This window comes from Synchiropus splendidus, chromosome 1, assembly GCF_027744825.2.
Source record: "Synchiropus splendidus isolate RoL2022-P1 chromosome 1, RoL_Sspl_1.0, whole genome shotgun sequence".
Taxonomy (NCBI): Eukaryota; Metazoa; Chordata; class Actinopteri; order Syngnathiformes; family Callionymidae; genus Synchiropus; species Synchiropus splendidus.
Genome location: NC_071334.1, coordinates 5,878,121 through 5,894,923, shown reverse-complemented (window position 1 = coordinate 5,894,923; position 16,803 = coordinate 5,878,121). Strand labels below are relative to the sequence as shown.

Below are 16,803 nucleotides of genomic sequence, written 5' to 3'. Positions count from 1 at the left end.
TGCGGCGTGTGACAGTTGTGGAGAGTGTGGTGGACTTTGGTTCACCATCGTAGTTTCAAACTTATTTTTAATCCAGGGAACCTTTGACCATGACACTGGTCGACTCTGAGTCTCTGGATCCCTGTTTATTTGATGAGATGGAGTGGTCCTCAAAGGTTCTCTGACGCACTCGTCTGCCTTGGTTCACATCAACACATGCAGGTCTCATGCTGCCAAGGTGAAAATAGTTGGATATTGGCGGCGGCGTCCTCTTCCTCGTCCCCATTAGGGTTCACTGATCGCGGACACACTCTCACAGGCAGCGCTAATGCTACGAGCTACCATCAGTTAGGGACCATCAACAAATTCTAAAGCCTCAAAGTATGAGTGACATCTTCAATAAGGCCATGGAAAACAAGAAGGTTTTTCATCACACAAGACAAAGGACTGACAGTTTGTATCATGATCTGGAGAATAGAATATGACTAGATGATCATTTCCTCACATGATTTCTAATGTTTCTTCAGTAGCATCTAGGAAATGTGTCCAGACTGCTCCATAGTTCAAGTCAACTGTTCAGAGACATGAGATACAGCAGACAGACGGCTCCATTTAACCCCTAAATAAAGCTGGCAGAGCAGTCTGTCAGACACCAGCGGCTTCTACCAGAGACGAGAAACACTGAATTTCTCATCTCCACACTTGGTTCACTATTATATTGAAACATCAACAAATAACAAACAAACTCCACTAATAAGTTTCACCATAAAACAGTTTCAAGAGAGACTGTAGTGTCCAACACATGGAATAGAATGAAGATGGATTTATCCTGATAATTATTGTTATTTATCATGATATATATTTTTTGTCCATGTCGCCCATCCCTACAAACCAGTCAGTCCAATTCGCGCCATGTGAGTGTATGGATGGTCCAGAGCTGACGTGACGTGGAAGAGGTGTTTCAGCACTCACCCTGTAGTTGGAGTGGGCTCTGTTGTTGCTGAACAGGCCCATGGGCGTATGTTCTGTTTTCCCAGGGGAGTACACGCCCTCTGAAGGTCCGGTGGGCACGTGGTGGAAGATAAACCAGAAACCCGTTTCCTGACAATTACAGAACACAGTCGCCAATTACGACAAGCACACAGCACAGCAAGAATGGCGCTCACTCTCAGAGCAGCGCTTCATAAGTGGCTGCTTTGTTCTCAGCGTGTATTGAAACGGCAGACGTCGGACACGGGTGAGAATAAATGTGGCTCCTGTGAGTTCAGCTTGGTGGAGTCCCTGAGGTCTGGTTGTAATTGGCTCTCAGTCATGATGAAGGTGCGTTATGTTTTGTTGTCCGCTTCAGTCTAATAGGACTGCGGACGCCATTAATCTGACCTGGCAACGCGTTAATGAGACAGACCCCACCTGGATTTATGAAGAGTGTCGGGGAGGCGAGCAGAAACTTACCTCCGAGCCTGCGGCGGCACAGTTGATCAGGTTGTTATTGGGGTTTGCGATCCAGAAAGTAGAAATGGCGCTGCGAGCAGGATGACGTGGGGAAGGGGGGGGGGGGAAGAAAAGAGCTTTCATCAGAGTTGTTTAAACCAGAGTTGTGTTTGACCAAAATCCAAAGGTTTTATCGGGTAATACAGCATTTTGAGACTTCAGGAAACGGTTGCACGGTGGGATGCAACGTTCAGTGTTCCGCCACTTTTTTGATGAAAGGAACATTCCACCACTATTCCATAACCAAAAATGTTCTTTCCTGATCTGAGACCAGTTTATACATCACTCTCGTGTCTTACAAAATACTTATGTCATACAGTCAATCGCCTGATGAAAAGTGCTATTTTGTTAGCATGTAGCATTGATAGTGGTTTGATTAGGAGCAGAACACAGATACAGAATATGGAAACACCTTCGTATATACACTGCCTCGGTCACAACCACCAAATATCTTTGTCTGGTCTCTGTCTCGGTTCTCACCAGTCTTGATAACGTCTTGCTCTCGGTTGGTGTGGTCTTGACTGCAACACTGCTTAGCATGAAAACTTAAGATAACAAAGGGATGAAAATGCTGTTTTCCGGTTTGACACACACACTCATAACACACGTCCCATTTCTCACACGTTTCTAGCCAAGTCTGTCAATAAATCCAGTCTGTCGAAGCGCAAAGACTTCAGTAGGTGTTGCTCCTCCCCAACAATACAGTGGTACCTCGGTTCTCGACCACAATCCGTTCCAGGCGGCCGTTCAAGAAGCGATTTGTTCAAAACCTGAATCGATTTTTCCCATTACAATGAATGGAAAAAGAACAGATGCGTTCCAAGCCTTAAAATAGTCTTTTGTAGGAGTGAATGTAGAGTGTCTGCTGCAGGTGGCTGTTCCTCTATGTGTGTGGCCGCTGCATGTGGGAGGGGTTGCCGAGTGAGTGACGTCTGTCCAGAAGGGAAGAGGTGCCCGGTGCGTGTCCAGCTCTGAATGTGCGCTTCTGTGCAGTTTGGCTGTGACAAAGTCATAAACCAAGTCACGCTCTGTCCCAGACTCGCCTCATCCCTGTCCCAGCTCCAGCCCACAACAGGACATCAAACCCTGGAGTGAGCGCTCCAGCACCTCCCCTGTGACACTCTACCACGGTCCAGTGTGGAGACAGGAAAGGTTTTACACCTCAATATGAAGAAAAAACAGTCAGTAAATGGAGCTAACGGGACACGTCTGCACACAGAGGCTGCGTTATACACAATAACAAAGTGCGTTGTGGGTCAGCTGGTCGGTCCGCGCACGTTAATTTTTTTCCGGCTTTTTTTGGGGGCGTTCGAGGTCTGGGTTTTCGTTCGAAATCCGAGGCAAAAAAATCTCGAAATTTTTGTTCGAACTCTGATTTGTCCGAATTCCGAGACGTTCGAAAACCATGGTACCACTGTACTTAGCTCCAGCCACCACAAGTTCTAAGCATAACCCCACCGCTTGGTACATTAGGGGTCACGATGACATGTATATGGTAACTCATTGTGAACCTAAGGACAGTTGTGCTGACGGAACAGTATCTCACCCATTTTTGAAACTCTCCCTTAACACGTGTTTGGAAAGAAAAAATAAAGCAACTTTAATTATGTGCCAAAGTCTCGCGGAGTCTGGTCACAATGATAAGGTCAAGCACCATCGGTTCATGATTGGACCCTCTCACGCTCAGAGCACGTCCTATTCAGCCGTTGTGCAGAGATATTTTCTGGAAGTTCTGTGGTCATCTCTGAAAAAAATACCATAAATGTGCCTCAGTATTTGTTCCTAATGCGGTTTTTGTGCTGCCTTTAAAGTCACGTTGCCACCTGACCAAATGGTAGGCCACTCAGAGAGCAGGGAGGTCGCCATTGTTAGTTGTCAGGACCTGTGTGTGTGAGGCTCAGGGGTAAAAGGAGAATATACCAGTGACTTGTCGATGCACGGCGACTGCTCCTAGCACAACAGTAACTGACAAGAGAAACAGAGGGGGCCACCAGGGACTGTTGCTGGACATGAATCGTCGCAAACGTATAAAAGGCAAACGTTGTCGTTGCAATTATGGTCCGATTAAATTGGTTTTCCTAATGACAGTAACAGGAGGATTTGGAAATAATTAATGGTTAAAGTGATCCAGGCGAACCTGACAAAAACCTCATTAGCCAGTCAACATATTGTACTTATAATTGGATAAATAGGTCGAGCCACGGAGCCGAGGATTCAGCAGTCGGAGAGAAGATAATGGCGGCAGCAAATCCTCCTCGTGCGCAACCGCGGCGGAGGAAGCGGATAACTGGGTATCAGGGAAAGCCAGTACCATAATGCGGCCGCGACTCGGGTCTTTGTGCTCTGAAGTTGAAGGCAGAGGCAGATAAAAGTCATGTGTCATGGATTAAACTGCTTCAAATTCACAGCTTCTTTAAATATCATACATCGCTAAACACGAGGACGCACAGGGAAGAAGAGGCACAAAAGAGTCTTTGTGTTGGGGTGAGTCAGCAGTAGTTAGTCGCTGGCACCTTTCACTTCATACTCTGGAAGTTTATACTCTGGATTGAATTTACTGCAACCTGGAGGAAACATTTAGTGCCCGTTCACATGAAGACAGCAAGCACGCTCACATGACGCTCTGAAAACCAAACTGCTGCGTCAGTCCAGCGAAGTTCCGACTTTTAAAATGCATGTAAACAGCTTAGTCCGACTACTGGAATTTCTCTTAGTTGGGCTACATGACCTGGATAATGGGGAGAGTTTCAAACGGCCCCTCGCTACCCGTCACCTTCGATTGCCCTTCCTCTATGGCCATAGGATCTGGAAGGACTGAAGAGCTCACATCGCCACCCTTTGTCACAGTGGTGAACTACTCATTGTTTGATTTTCTCTCCTTGACACAATAGGACTCAGTAGCTTCATCGAGCAATTGTCTTAGTCGGGCTACTCTAGGTACGTAACCTCAGAGATGGACAGGATAGTTCGAAGTCACTTAAACCCAATGTCGAACTCCAGTTTTACATGACGCGTAAGTGCTGCATCATGTGGTTGGTGTGTTTAAAGTCGCCCCAGATGAGTAGTTTGATGCTACTCCGAACACCTTCTAAGATAGTTTGAGAATTTCTCCTGTCACAACTACATCGTAATGTGCTGTAACTGCTGTGTTCCTGTGCAGCAAAGAGAGCACTTTCCCTCTCGTACACACATTTTGATCACTTCAGAAACCAACACCTGATTTATAGACAGTTTAAATGAGATAAGCTTCGACCTCTGACCTGTCGAAACTGTGTTTGGAAGCTTTCTGAATCAGCTTGTCTTACATGTGCATCTCTGCATACAACTATCTATCAGTTGTGTAACTGTATGCGTGAAATTCAAAGCGGTTGGCGTAAGGTGATGGGATGAAATACCTGAGGATTTTAGACGCAGGTCTTTGAAAGGGAATTTGGATGGATTCAACTGTGTGTGTGCGAGATGTTTAAGCACAGTGAGCTTTGCTGGCCTCTGTAGTTCTGCATGGTTTGCAAATCTGCTTACCTCCGAACAAGACAAAACCATGAAAAGCTGATGTTGTTTCCCCGAGAGAGACTCAGTAGGTGGGGGCTCGGATGGGGCGCACACTTCATACTTCATATTTCTCGTCGACACAATGGCAGAAAAAGTGATCAGCTCAATTCTGGGGTCCATAAATATGACTCAATTCAAGCGTCTGAATGTTTGCGCTCCAAGGCAAAAGAACAATTCCATTAATGATCAGACGCTGGCACTTCAACAGAACATTTCACGCTTTGGATTTTGCCAAATCTACTGGGAGGAAAAGCTAATTATTTGTACTCCAACACCTGGGCTGGAATCACTCATCAGATTTGGTCCTCACTTCTCCAATCCGATTAGCTGCGGAATTTCATTGGTCTGCGTTAAGTATCCTTTGATGCGGCAGAACCAACACATAAACAAGCGTAAAGCTCTGATGGTTGAACGTTTCGTGGGCTCTAAAGGCCCATAACTGGTGGTGTAACGGTGCGGCTGGTTGTGAGGGACATTACTGGAAACTGGCTGCACGCGTCAGCACTGTGGAGGGAAACACATGATTGGTTCCAGTAACTGCCTTTGCTAATAGACACAACATAACAATGTGGCACTGGGAAAGGAAAGCTCTGTTCTGGACTTGCCTCAACCAATGTTGCCTCTGATGTTTCACGTGTCTTAGCAAACACGCCAACTCTCTGAGCGCTCACCTGAACCACTGTGAGCCACCTGTTGTTGTCGGCTGTGGTGACAGCTGTAGTAGTTTATAAGCGTTCAAAAAATAAATAAATAAATAAATGATTATATATATATATATATATATATATATATATATATATATATATATATATATATATATATATATCCTCCAATACAATAAGTAGACTAACTCTAGTCATTGAAGTCACATGACTCCGTTGTAGTAACTTCTATACTTTTGTCCTTTCTCAAACGGATTGATAAGGCTCATGAATATGCTGTGAGACTGAATATTGTCCACCTGAGGCCACCACTCATTATGGAACAGTCAGACTGTGTGGCTCAGGCTAAAATGAAGAAGAACAGGTCTGTCACTGACTACATTGTTAGTTTCCTCACCTGACTAACATGTGCGCTCTGTGTATTGCAGTCAGAAACCTGCACTGCCAATTGGCTCAGTGCATGCGCACATTTGGACCAACCACGAGCGACTTTAAGAGAAATCTGCTCTTAAACACCAGCCAGCTCCAATAGTTCACTTCAAATAGCAGCTCTTCTACTTGCTGTTCGTCCTATTGTGTATGTAGCGCCGTCACTTACGCACCGCAGCACCGGAGGAAAGTTGGAAAATGCCGGAGGGGAAGGATGCACACGGTCGAACAGCGCAGGGAGCGCTTCATTTAATTGGTCTAATGTCACAAGGCTTTATGTCTTGAGGGCAAGAAGCCTGTACTTCAGATATTGCTGTAATTTATATTCAATTCAGGATTAATTTTTGTTGCGTCGCACGGAACATTGGGCTCAACTGCCCATCCAAAAGTGAGTTCCGATTTCAGGGGTTACAGCAGTACGGACCTGAACCTTGTCGGTCACATGATTGAAGATCACCTGTGAGCCAGGTAAATTGAGAGACGCGGGCTGGAAAGTGCAAGAACAGTTCCTCATGTATTGACCGCTGAAGTGGAGACTGGAGAGACCAACCAGTAGGTGCCAACACACACCCGCCCAAATCTGCCTCCTCACAATATCCATCATCTTTGGAAATCAAAGCATTGTTCTGTCGTATAAAGCCACTACATCTGTGAACTGGTCTCCACCAAGATCACTGAGAAATAAATAGATAAATGAGAGCGCAGTGAGAGGAAAACACATTGGAGTTGTGAATGCGTTTTCCCTGCATGAGTTCGTAAAGTGTTGGCAGCGGTGCGGTAACAATTCAGGTGAAGAGAATTACTATAGACTAAGTCGGAAGGACTGAGACAGATGAGGACCAGCAGGGTTCGGGGAAGATGTAGGAAGGAGACGGGACATGACGGTGGACGCTCATTGTGCTGGAAAATGGATCTAAAACAAACGCTTGTGGGTGAACTGAATGCGATCAAATCTGGGATCGTGGAATGTGCTGGGATTACGGGTCCAGTAGAGTTTGGTACCATCCATCCAGTTGAGCCTCCCTCCTGGCTTCAATGAGAGCCTCACCTAACTGTCTGGAACGGGTGAAATCCTGCCTATTTTACTTGGGCTTGACACTTATTATCGTGTCCATGCGACCGGAGCGTGCACTTTAAGTTGACTGAAATACTGAGTAAAAACTAACAGAAACTTTCTGTTGGCGTGTTCGCGTCGTGCTTTGGGTTTTTTTTTTATTGTTTCATTGCTCCTTTTGTTTGTACTTACAGTATTAATATTGTCAGGCAACGCGGCATCGTCTGCGTTTTTGTTGAGATTCTCATTTGCTTATTTGAACGAAGACTATTTTCTGTTTACGTGAAACCCTGTCTGCACAGTTTTTTGTAGTAATTTTTCAGAAAAGAATCCCTTATTTTATCATCAGCCTGATAAAGGCCAGGCCATTGCGCCACACAAGTAACATCCGACTTACAACCTGCTCGACTTACGTCCACCCGTACTTACGACCACGGCCAGCAGATGCTTATTTTCTATGTCTAGCACCGCAGCACGTAGCAGCCCAGCAACACGTACAACAGTTACGGCAGCACAGTATCCCAGCATCTCACTCTCACACAGCCATCTACCACTACAGTAGCACCTATAACCCTCGCGCCGGCTATTTTGAATGGCATTCGTCCAATCTGACTTACGACCGGTTGGTCGGAACGATCCCGGTCGTAAGTAGGCTGTTACTTGTAGTGATTTACCTGCAGTCTTGGCGAGGGTTGGGCACATAGCCCGGAAACGCCCCCTTCGTGATGTCGCGGCACATTTTGCCGTCCCTGTCCGACGGCAGCAGCGTGCCGGCCCGGATCATGAGACCCAGACAGTGGTCGAAAGTGTTTCTTTCCTCTGGGCCGTCCTCAGTGAAGAAGCAGTGGCCCAAGGTGTCGTAGCCCACCACATCCTTGATCTGCAACCAGGAGCTCAGCCTCACTGACGCGTTCGCAAACGACCGGCGAGAGGAACTCACCATCAGTCCGTTGGTGCCGTGGATGGTGATGCAGCGGGAGAAGGAGTGGTGAATGGACAGGTCGCTGACAGAGGTGAAGGGGTGGTAGCCTCCTCTCTCATCCACGTCTCCATTCATGTGGAAGTGCACAGGGTAGTGTCCCATCGTCTGCTGGCCCATGTGCAGGAGCTCCATGCCGGAGATGTGAACGGCCCTGAAGCCACGCTCCACCTAGTCACATGACAGTCGCATTTCTTCATCTCACCAAGAGGAAGCAGATGAGACACGCGGTAACTTGAGCTGTCAACCAAACCCCCACTGTGTGAGCATTAGGGTAAGAAAAATGTTTTGGTTTAACGTCACTTAGGCAGCGCACTGCAACAATGCCTTCTCACCAGTGGGAAAGTGAATCATATCTCCAGCAGATTTCAGCTGCTGTCATTTGAAGATGGAAATTCGTCATGCGACTGTCAATAGGAAAAACCAGGAGCAGGTGGTCGGCTGACTTCAGCGACTCCTCTCTTCCTTTCGCCGTCTTTGTCTCTCTCGGTGCCATTTCTCATTGATCGCTGTTCAAGGTCGGGTTATTTAAAGGTGACGTGCACCTGAAATTTTAATATCTTCCCAAGCCACGTTTCACGGTCAGGGACGTCGGAATAAATGTCTTGCTCTGAGCTCTCGGCCTCCCTCCTGCCCCTCCTTGAATCTCTACCATACTCAGGAGGAGCAATATATTAGTCCAAAATATTAAACAATTCCATTCAATGTGGTGCCTGATTCAAGCCTCATTTTTAGTCTTTTCCAATTTGTCTTGGAAAATGCTTTACTCCCTTTCCATTCTCCTTGGATTCAGAGCTTTAAGAAAATCGGGACAAACCTCTTCTTTAAATGAAACTCTTGAGTCGTGAGTGCAACAGGTGAGATAACAGTTCACGGTTTATATCCTTTTCATGTTTAGGGATTTAGTTTGCTGTGCCATTGCCAATAGGTCACGCAGAGACCCTTCGTACCTTTAAATGTCCTCCGAATGTGTCGAAGTCGAAGAATTTGCAGGCCTCGTTGCCATAGCAGCTGGGCTCCATCTCTCCTCGAATGAGGATGTTGCGAGTCAACAGACCAACCTCTGCTCTCATGTCAACCCCATCCACCTCCTCACCCATGTGGATGAAGTGGGCTTTACCTGCACACACAGAACGGTACCTGACTCATGACCAAAATAGACATTTACAAACTGATTTTGTGCTCTGAAACAGTGGTTTGTGTTGTTCATTGCAAGGAACTTGCGCATGCTGCCTCTTGCAGCCATGATAAAAGAAATGTTCTGCGTTCATTTCCACCGTATTTCTGCATGTTTCCAGAAAGCTTAGAGATACGGACCAAACGGAGCAGTACCACTGAAAAGAATGGGGGGCAGTGGTCCTGTTACTACCCGATATGTGGCTCTTATGAGACACGAAGAAGACGTAACAATGGCGGAAAGTCTCCGTCCTCCAGTCGCAATATATTTAACATCCTCACTGACCACCGCCTTCTTCTCAATGCTGCCTCCATTTCCTCTTCTGTGCAAGCGATACATGATCAATACTTCTTTCACAGTCGCCATGTTGGTTTTGGAGTTTGTTGTATTACTCTGGTCTGCCCCCCGGTGGATATATTGGTGAACAGCAATGCCAGGGCCCAACACATGGAAGTATGTTTGAAACAGACAGGTACAATTTTGCACTGAAATGGAGCATAAAGTTATGTTCTGTTTCTGTGCTTTTATTTTGTTACTTCCGTTTTTTGTGTGTTTCCTTTTCCTGTTTTCTGCCCACCTTCACAGCAGCGCAGCTGGAACCCATCCGTTAATCAATCCGCTGATTTCAACACCTTGGTTCCAGTCGACGTTGCCAGATGGTTACTTCATGTCCACTGGTAAAGATCCTCTCGAGCCTTTGTTCCCTCGCGTGTTTGATAACTTTTCGATTGTGTGTGCGTGTCTTTTCTGGTTTCTTCCTTGTTTGTTTTCTGCCCTTTCCTATCAGCCTTGTGCTTTGTGTGAGAGTTTCTGTAGCTCACCTTCTGTTTTCTCTTGTTGGCTTTCTTCCTCTTGTGTGTGTGTTTCTCCACCACCGAGAGCTTTTCGTTTTTTGGGCCTCGTGAGTTTATCCGAGTGTGTTTTGGTCTTTCACAATATGCAACTCCACCACCAGAGGTTGACTCAAACTGAAGAAAAGCCTCAGGCAGGTTGTGTCTCTCTGCCGTCACCAGGCTTTCAAGTTACAAACAACTTAAAAACAACACAGTCTCTTGTTTGTGCACCACCTCGGGGGCAAGTAAAGTATTTATGATCGGAGCTTGCTCTTTAACGGCGCTGCGACATAGCGTCAGGGCAAAAGTGAGTGTGTGTCTCTCGCTGTGTGTTTGTGTGTCCACTTACCTTGGACTTTGATCTGGTTGGCAGAGCAGGTGGGACATGGCAGAAGGGTGAATTCCTCGGTCTGATGCATGGAATAGTCTGTGCTGGCCACCACGATCCGGTCTCTGGGTCCCCACCCGACAGGTTGGTCAGCCAGCTCCAGGACGCTGCTGTTGGACGACACGTCCACGGAAATGGACGCCTCTGGACGAACTACACATGCACACACAAAATAAATAACAATAACGATAGCGAACCACATTTGGATTTCTGATATTCCGAACAAATATTTTGGCTACATGACAACATTTAACACTTAAACTATGTAAATAGCAAAAGTATTTATGGATAAAAAAAAAACACGTTTAGAGGAATTTCATTCAATTGCGAAGCACCACAAACCAAAGCAATGAGGGACGGCAGGAACCAACAAATTCTGTGAATATAAATGAAGGAATTTCACAATAAAAATACAGACAAACTTGCTGCTTAGCAAATATCTAAATGAAAAGCTGCTTTTCTGTAATTGTTTTGGTGGTCCTATCTTTTCTGTTGCTCATTGTTATTGGCTTTTTTCTCCTCCTTCATAACAAGCACGGTTGAACTGACTGGCTGCAAGCATGTTACGCAAACATTCTTCAATTATTTTCCACTTCACTAACATTTCCGTTGACACTAATTGTGTGTTACACCAACTTGAGATAAATCCACATTATAATTACTTGGACTTAAAAACTGACGTGTGGGATTTCTCCGGGGGAAATTTATTTTTTTATTTACGGCCTTGTTGGGTTCGAGGAATATCCAGAGTGAGCCACGAGTCGCTGCCACATTTGGAGTAAGAACATCTCCTGAGAAACCTCCAGATATATTTGGGTAGAATTACCGTAGGTGTTCTGTGAGTGTATTGGAACCATGTTGACAGTGAGAAACGCTTGTCTGTTTGCAATAACCCAGACAACTCCAGGACAGTTTGGGCTTGAAAAAGGAAAAGTATATTACTGTTTATTCAGTGATCAAGTGTGACTCCATGAATGACAGTATGATGAAAATCAAACTCTTTTGGTATAAGAACGCCTCATCTGTAACTTGATGTCTTTCGGAGATTTTTCCGTCTTTCCTAAGCTTCTTTGAGTCCATTAAGGGGAGCCCCGACCTTCGATCCCCACTGTCTATCAGAACTACTGCGCCACAACACAGCGCAGTCTCGACCTGCACCACACTTGCTCGCGCTCATGAAACTAATGATGGGAACTGAATCACTCATTAAAGCTCCTTTGATCCCACTCCAGCACACATCAAAGTCGCGATGGCCAGATGAGGTTTCAGGATTCCAGCATCTATTCTAATGACACATCACAAGAGCGCCACCCACTGAGCACTGAAAATGACCACGCCAGTTTCATGAAGCCTCCACGGGAACAAAAGAAAAACTACTGACCCAGTTTCCCACACAGGAAGCGGACCCTGTAATTGTTGCAGGTGCCATGAGGCTGGTCCTTGTTGAGACACACAAAGCCGTAATCCTTGTCCATTTTGTGGATGACATCACCAGTCATGTTGGCTGCTACTCCGTCATGGGTTTCAGCCTGCAGGAGAGAACAGCGCCGAATAAGATATGTATGTTTCATAGGTGCTATTCATGATTCTAACATCTCAAGAAGGATCCATCAACTTCCATCCATCTATCATCCATCCATCCATCCATCCATCTATCATCCATCCATCCATCCATCTATCCATCATCCATCCATCCATCCATCATCCGTCCATCCATCTATCATCTATCCATCCATCCATCCATCCATCCATGCACCCATCTATCACTCATCCATCCATCCATCTATCATCCATCCATGCACCCATCCATCCATGCACCCATCCACCCATCCATGTATCCAGCCATGCATCATCCATCACTCATCCATCCATTCATACATCTATCATCCATCAATCCATCCATCCATCTATCACTCATCCAGCCATCCTTCCATCCATCCACCTGGGTAGATGAACTGGATAATTTAAATCAATTCAATTCAATTTAACATTGTTATTGCCAATGGATTCTTATAGTTGGCAAGATCCTCCGTGGCCTTTGGAAGAAGCAGTGAGTGAAGCAGAGACCGCGCGTCTAACATGATGGGGCTGATGGTGAGAGACAATAAGCGAGGAATATCACCCATGAAACCTTGGCAGCACACGTCAGTTGGGCACAATGCAAAACAAAAACAGACAGAAGAAGGTGCATAGTTCTTTATATTTGGTCTTGTTTTTAATCACAGTGTGTTCTCCGACTGTGATTTGAAATGAAGCAGTCGGAGGAGAAAACACCCAGTTTGTGTGTCTATTTTTGTCATTGATTATGTGTCAACAATGACAAATAAATAGCTTGGCTGTAATAGAGCTGTCAAATGTGGCATGCTCATTTTAGGAGTAGACATTAAATAGCAATTGCAGCGGGGTCCATGCTTCCGGGGGCCTTGAGTTGACTAGAATCTTGGAAGTTAGTGGTCGAGTGGTGGGTGCTGCAGCCTCACAGCAAGAAGGTCACTGGCTGGGACAACACTTTCAGTGAACTTTGGTCCACCTGGTGCCTTATGAGTAAAGTTTGGCAGCGTGATACAGACCAGTAAGGAGAGGATTCCACAGATGCACCACCAGTGGCGCCCCAGGATCCGCCCCTTTACCCCTGCATGAGAAAAGTACCCCCTCTGGAGCCATTTTTTTCTTCATTCATAAATTGTTTAGGAATAAAAAAGTAGTAACAAAAGTAGTTCCCATGGATATTCACTAACCACTATGTCACCACAAAGTCACATGGATAGCAGCTTTAAAACATGGACATGCATCATATATTTCTGTTACAATAGACACATTAAAGTTGCATGTTTCAGCCAAACCAGGAACAATTATATTTTTTGGACGGGTCTCCCTTTTTTCTGGCCTGAGCCCCACAAAGTGTCTGAGCAGGTGCCTGGATACAACACAAAAACCTGCTCAGTGTCAGATTACTTCAGTTATCGCAGCAGTACTAGTAGTTGGAGTCAGTGCTGGCATCCAGACGAAGGGCTCCCTGTCGAGGAGGAGTCCATAAAAGCGTACCAATGCAGCCTAAAACAGACCGGGTGTGGTACTGTTACGTTTCATTGGATTAAACCTGAGCTCTTCCAAACAAAGTCTTGCAAATGGCCAAAGCTGTTTGCACACTTGGCAGTGGAGGCACCTCTTATGTGCAGGCAGCTGCAATCATGAGATTTCAGTGGCAGACATGTGGTCGTCCTCCGTGGCAGGCAGCCGCTGCCTTCCATTGTTGTGGAGAAGCCCGGGGTCACATTGTCAGAAGCGACAGAAGAAAGGCTTCCCTTTCCCTGGGACCTGGGGTCTGATCTGTTGACTCTCTTTTCACACTGACATCAAGTGTATATGCTCCGGTTTCATCTGACAGATACCCATGTGACCCACACATCACCATGGCAACCAGCGCAAACAAATCAAATCCAGCATTATACACGACACTTACTGTATCTTTAGTTATCAGAGAGTAATAACAGTGTAATAACCTTTGTCTTGGCACACAAAGATATTGCATAGTGTTGAAGAAAATCCTTGACCACCACTGAATTATAACGTGAGCAGACCAGAGGAGCACTTTAAAGGGAGAATTCTCAGTGGAGCTCTTTTGTCTGGCGAGACCTTTCATCAAGGCAAGGAAGACAACAGGCAAGATTTGGAAAAAAAATAAATTTAAAAAATAGAAAACACTGGCCTCAGGTCAGAAGAGGGTTGATTGAGTTTCGGAACAAAAGACGTAAACAAACAAAAAAATATGAAATGAGCCAAACAGTGGAGAAAATGTTTTGTAGATTTGTAGATTTGCAGAGAGAAAAGATCAAGATGAAGAAACTTCAAAAAAAAAAAAGAGTCACAAGAACATAAATTGTCAAAGCAATAAGTGAAATAGTCAAATGAAAGCAATAAAACAGGACGAGGTCGAGTGAAAGGAAACAAATAGACACAAGTTTAGAGGCGAAGGTAACGGTGAGAAATACAATGATGAAACGGAACCTGACAATATCTGGCTCTTTATCGTAAATATATTGACAAATGGCTCAAACTTAATGGCAAAATCTGTGTTTTTCCCAAACACGGTCTCATTTATGAGGTCAGCTTGTGTTGGAAGGTGTCAGTGCCAGCATGAAAGGCCAACACCTGCAGCTTAATGGTGCCAGGTCCAGCCGCAAAACATTACAGCCAGAGCCTAATGGACGGTTCAGTCGCCTCCACAAACCGCTCTGGTGAGTGCATGAGTTTGGAGGCGCAAACTGAGCTGGGAGCACCGGCCGCCAAGTGGCAATTACAGCGACCATGTACGGACGTGAAGTCAGGCGACTGAGAAGCGGTGTTAAAACTTAGGGGCAAAAAGGCTTCGTGAGGTCTCTGGTAAGGTTCACAGGTAATAAAGATACAGTGACATACAATAGTTTTGCCTGTGTATGTGGCTGTTTACCTGGATGTCTAGGGGTCCGCTACACAGCTTGTCTGGATGAGTCTCATGCAGCTCCTTCAGTTTCTCCCAGTCTCCAGATCCTCTCTCATCATCCCTGTCGAACCACGCCGTCCACTCTGCCTCTGAGACACACAAAGGTGACAGCATTTTGTGATGCTACAGCCGCTGCAAATCTAGATTTTTCTGAAGAAGAAGTGCTGGTCCTGTACAACCGGATCCTCACTCCCATGGCGTCATATATTGAGGTTGGGAAAGTGGACGTTTGTGTCCAATACTGACGACAAAGAAGCCTTCAGCGTTGTATGTTGGCGCACAGGTGTTTGAATGGGTGAGAACGTTTTCCTTCCCGTGTAGCATTCCAGGCGGGAGTGTGGCGGGAATGAGCGAGACGGTCGAGGGCCATCGTGAAGGTGGGGGACACATATGGAACTTCTCTCAACTGAATCATACCAAGTCACGTGCTTCAGCTGAAACCCTAATGGGTCAACACGCAATGTTGAATGCTGCCTTTGGTCTCGTGGGCCAAACCATTATGCAATGGTATGGCCCACTGTTGTCCTGTAGAGCAGAGGTTCTTTACCTTTGTGATCTTAGGGCCCAACCTTTCCAGAGCAAATGGACTCATTCCAGGAATAGAACAGATTCATTACTCTTGATTTCATTTGTGATCTGACTTGAAATGACATGAAACCATGTGACCATCGCAAAGATATTTGTCATCGAAAAGTCTGACCAGCAGCAGAAGCAGGTGCAAGTCATGTTCGTCAAATTTAGTAGAGAAATCAAGAAAAAAATACAGTTCATCCAAACTGTTGAAAAAATTGGAAAAACTGTGCATGTCAAGAATAAAATTCTGAGCAAAATAAATACAATAAAACAATGTCTAAATATCGTGAAATACGAATAATATATATATATTTTTTTTTCAAAAAATAAACTAAAGAAGATACAAGTAAAGTATAAATGAAAGTATCGCCATCAAATTTTCGAATTGATTTTAAAGTGTTTACTGTTGGGGGCGCCATCACTTTCTTTATCATTTTTTCTTGTCAAGAAGTTCTCCATAGTTGGTAACTACCACAGATATGCAGCCGTCAAGTCAATTCAGTGACTCACTACTGCCACCATACGTGGCTCATGTATTAAAACTGAGCGTCTCGCGGCCCAGAGGCCTAAACCAAAAAACTTTTAGCGGCCCTCTAGGGGGCGCTCGAGGCCCAACCATGGACCCCGGCCCTATAGTTAAGAATCACTACTATAGAAGGCAGGAAAAAAACAAAACAAAATCTCTTCAAAACCTACTGAAATGTCTCAAATAACTTTTTTAAACCGATCAGCAGCCACAGAACAGTGACGTGTGCTGACCACCAGGTGATCATCTCCTGCTACTGTGCACATCTGCACCTGGAGAGAGTGACAGTTTGATTAAAAAGCTTCCATCAGATGGGAGACGAGAGGCCTCTAATTGGAATCTGATATGAAGCGCTGCCCTGCTAGCGGAGCGCCAGACGGCAGAGGCGGCGAGGCAGACGTATTGGTGAGATGTGGAGATGATAAGGTGGCTGCGGATCAACTATATCACAGAGAGGCTAAAGAGGCCAGCAGGGAGGATGAAACCACGGCTCACCTGCCCAACTCTGGACACACATGAGGCAACACGTACAGCACAGAGCCTGGCACGAGAGGCTTTCTAGCTCGGTTCATTTAAAAGGAAGAGATCCTGTCGCCGCCGTCCATTTAATGACCACTTAGCGAAGGAAACAGAGTCAATCTCCGCAGGACTCACAATCCCTGATGGAACAGATGTGT

At 45.6% G+C, this 16,803-nt stretch overlaps 1 protein-coding gene across 2 annotated transcripts in view; it reads right to left on the bottom strand.

The window, feature by feature from the left end:
- Positions 1 to 16,803, bottom strand: part of LOC128764752 (cell migration-inducing and hyaluronan-binding protein-like) — a 97,342-nt gene that overhangs the window by 17,057 nt on the left and 63,482 nt on the right. For both annotated transcript variants that reach the window (XM_053874853.1, XM_053874843.1), the window contains exons 10-17: positions 14,995 to 15,116; positions 11,926 to 12,073; positions 10,506 to 10,697; positions 9,097 to 9,266; positions 8,108 to 8,317; positions 7,842 to 8,047; positions 1,432 to 1,501; positions 952 to 1,080 (exon numbers count right to left, since the gene is read on the bottom strand). In XM_053874853.1, coding sequence (XP_053730828.1) covers positions 952 to 1,080; positions 1,432 to 1,501; positions 7,842 to 8,047; positions 8,108 to 8,317; positions 9,097 to 9,266; positions 10,506 to 10,697; positions 11,926 to 12,073; positions 14,995 to 15,116 — 1,247 coding nt within the window. The remainder of the gene's footprint in view (positions 1 to 951; positions 1,081 to 1,431; positions 1,502 to 7,841; positions 8,048 to 8,107; positions 8,318 to 9,096; positions 9,267 to 10,505; positions 10,698 to 11,925; positions 12,074 to 14,994; positions 15,117 to 16,803) is intronic.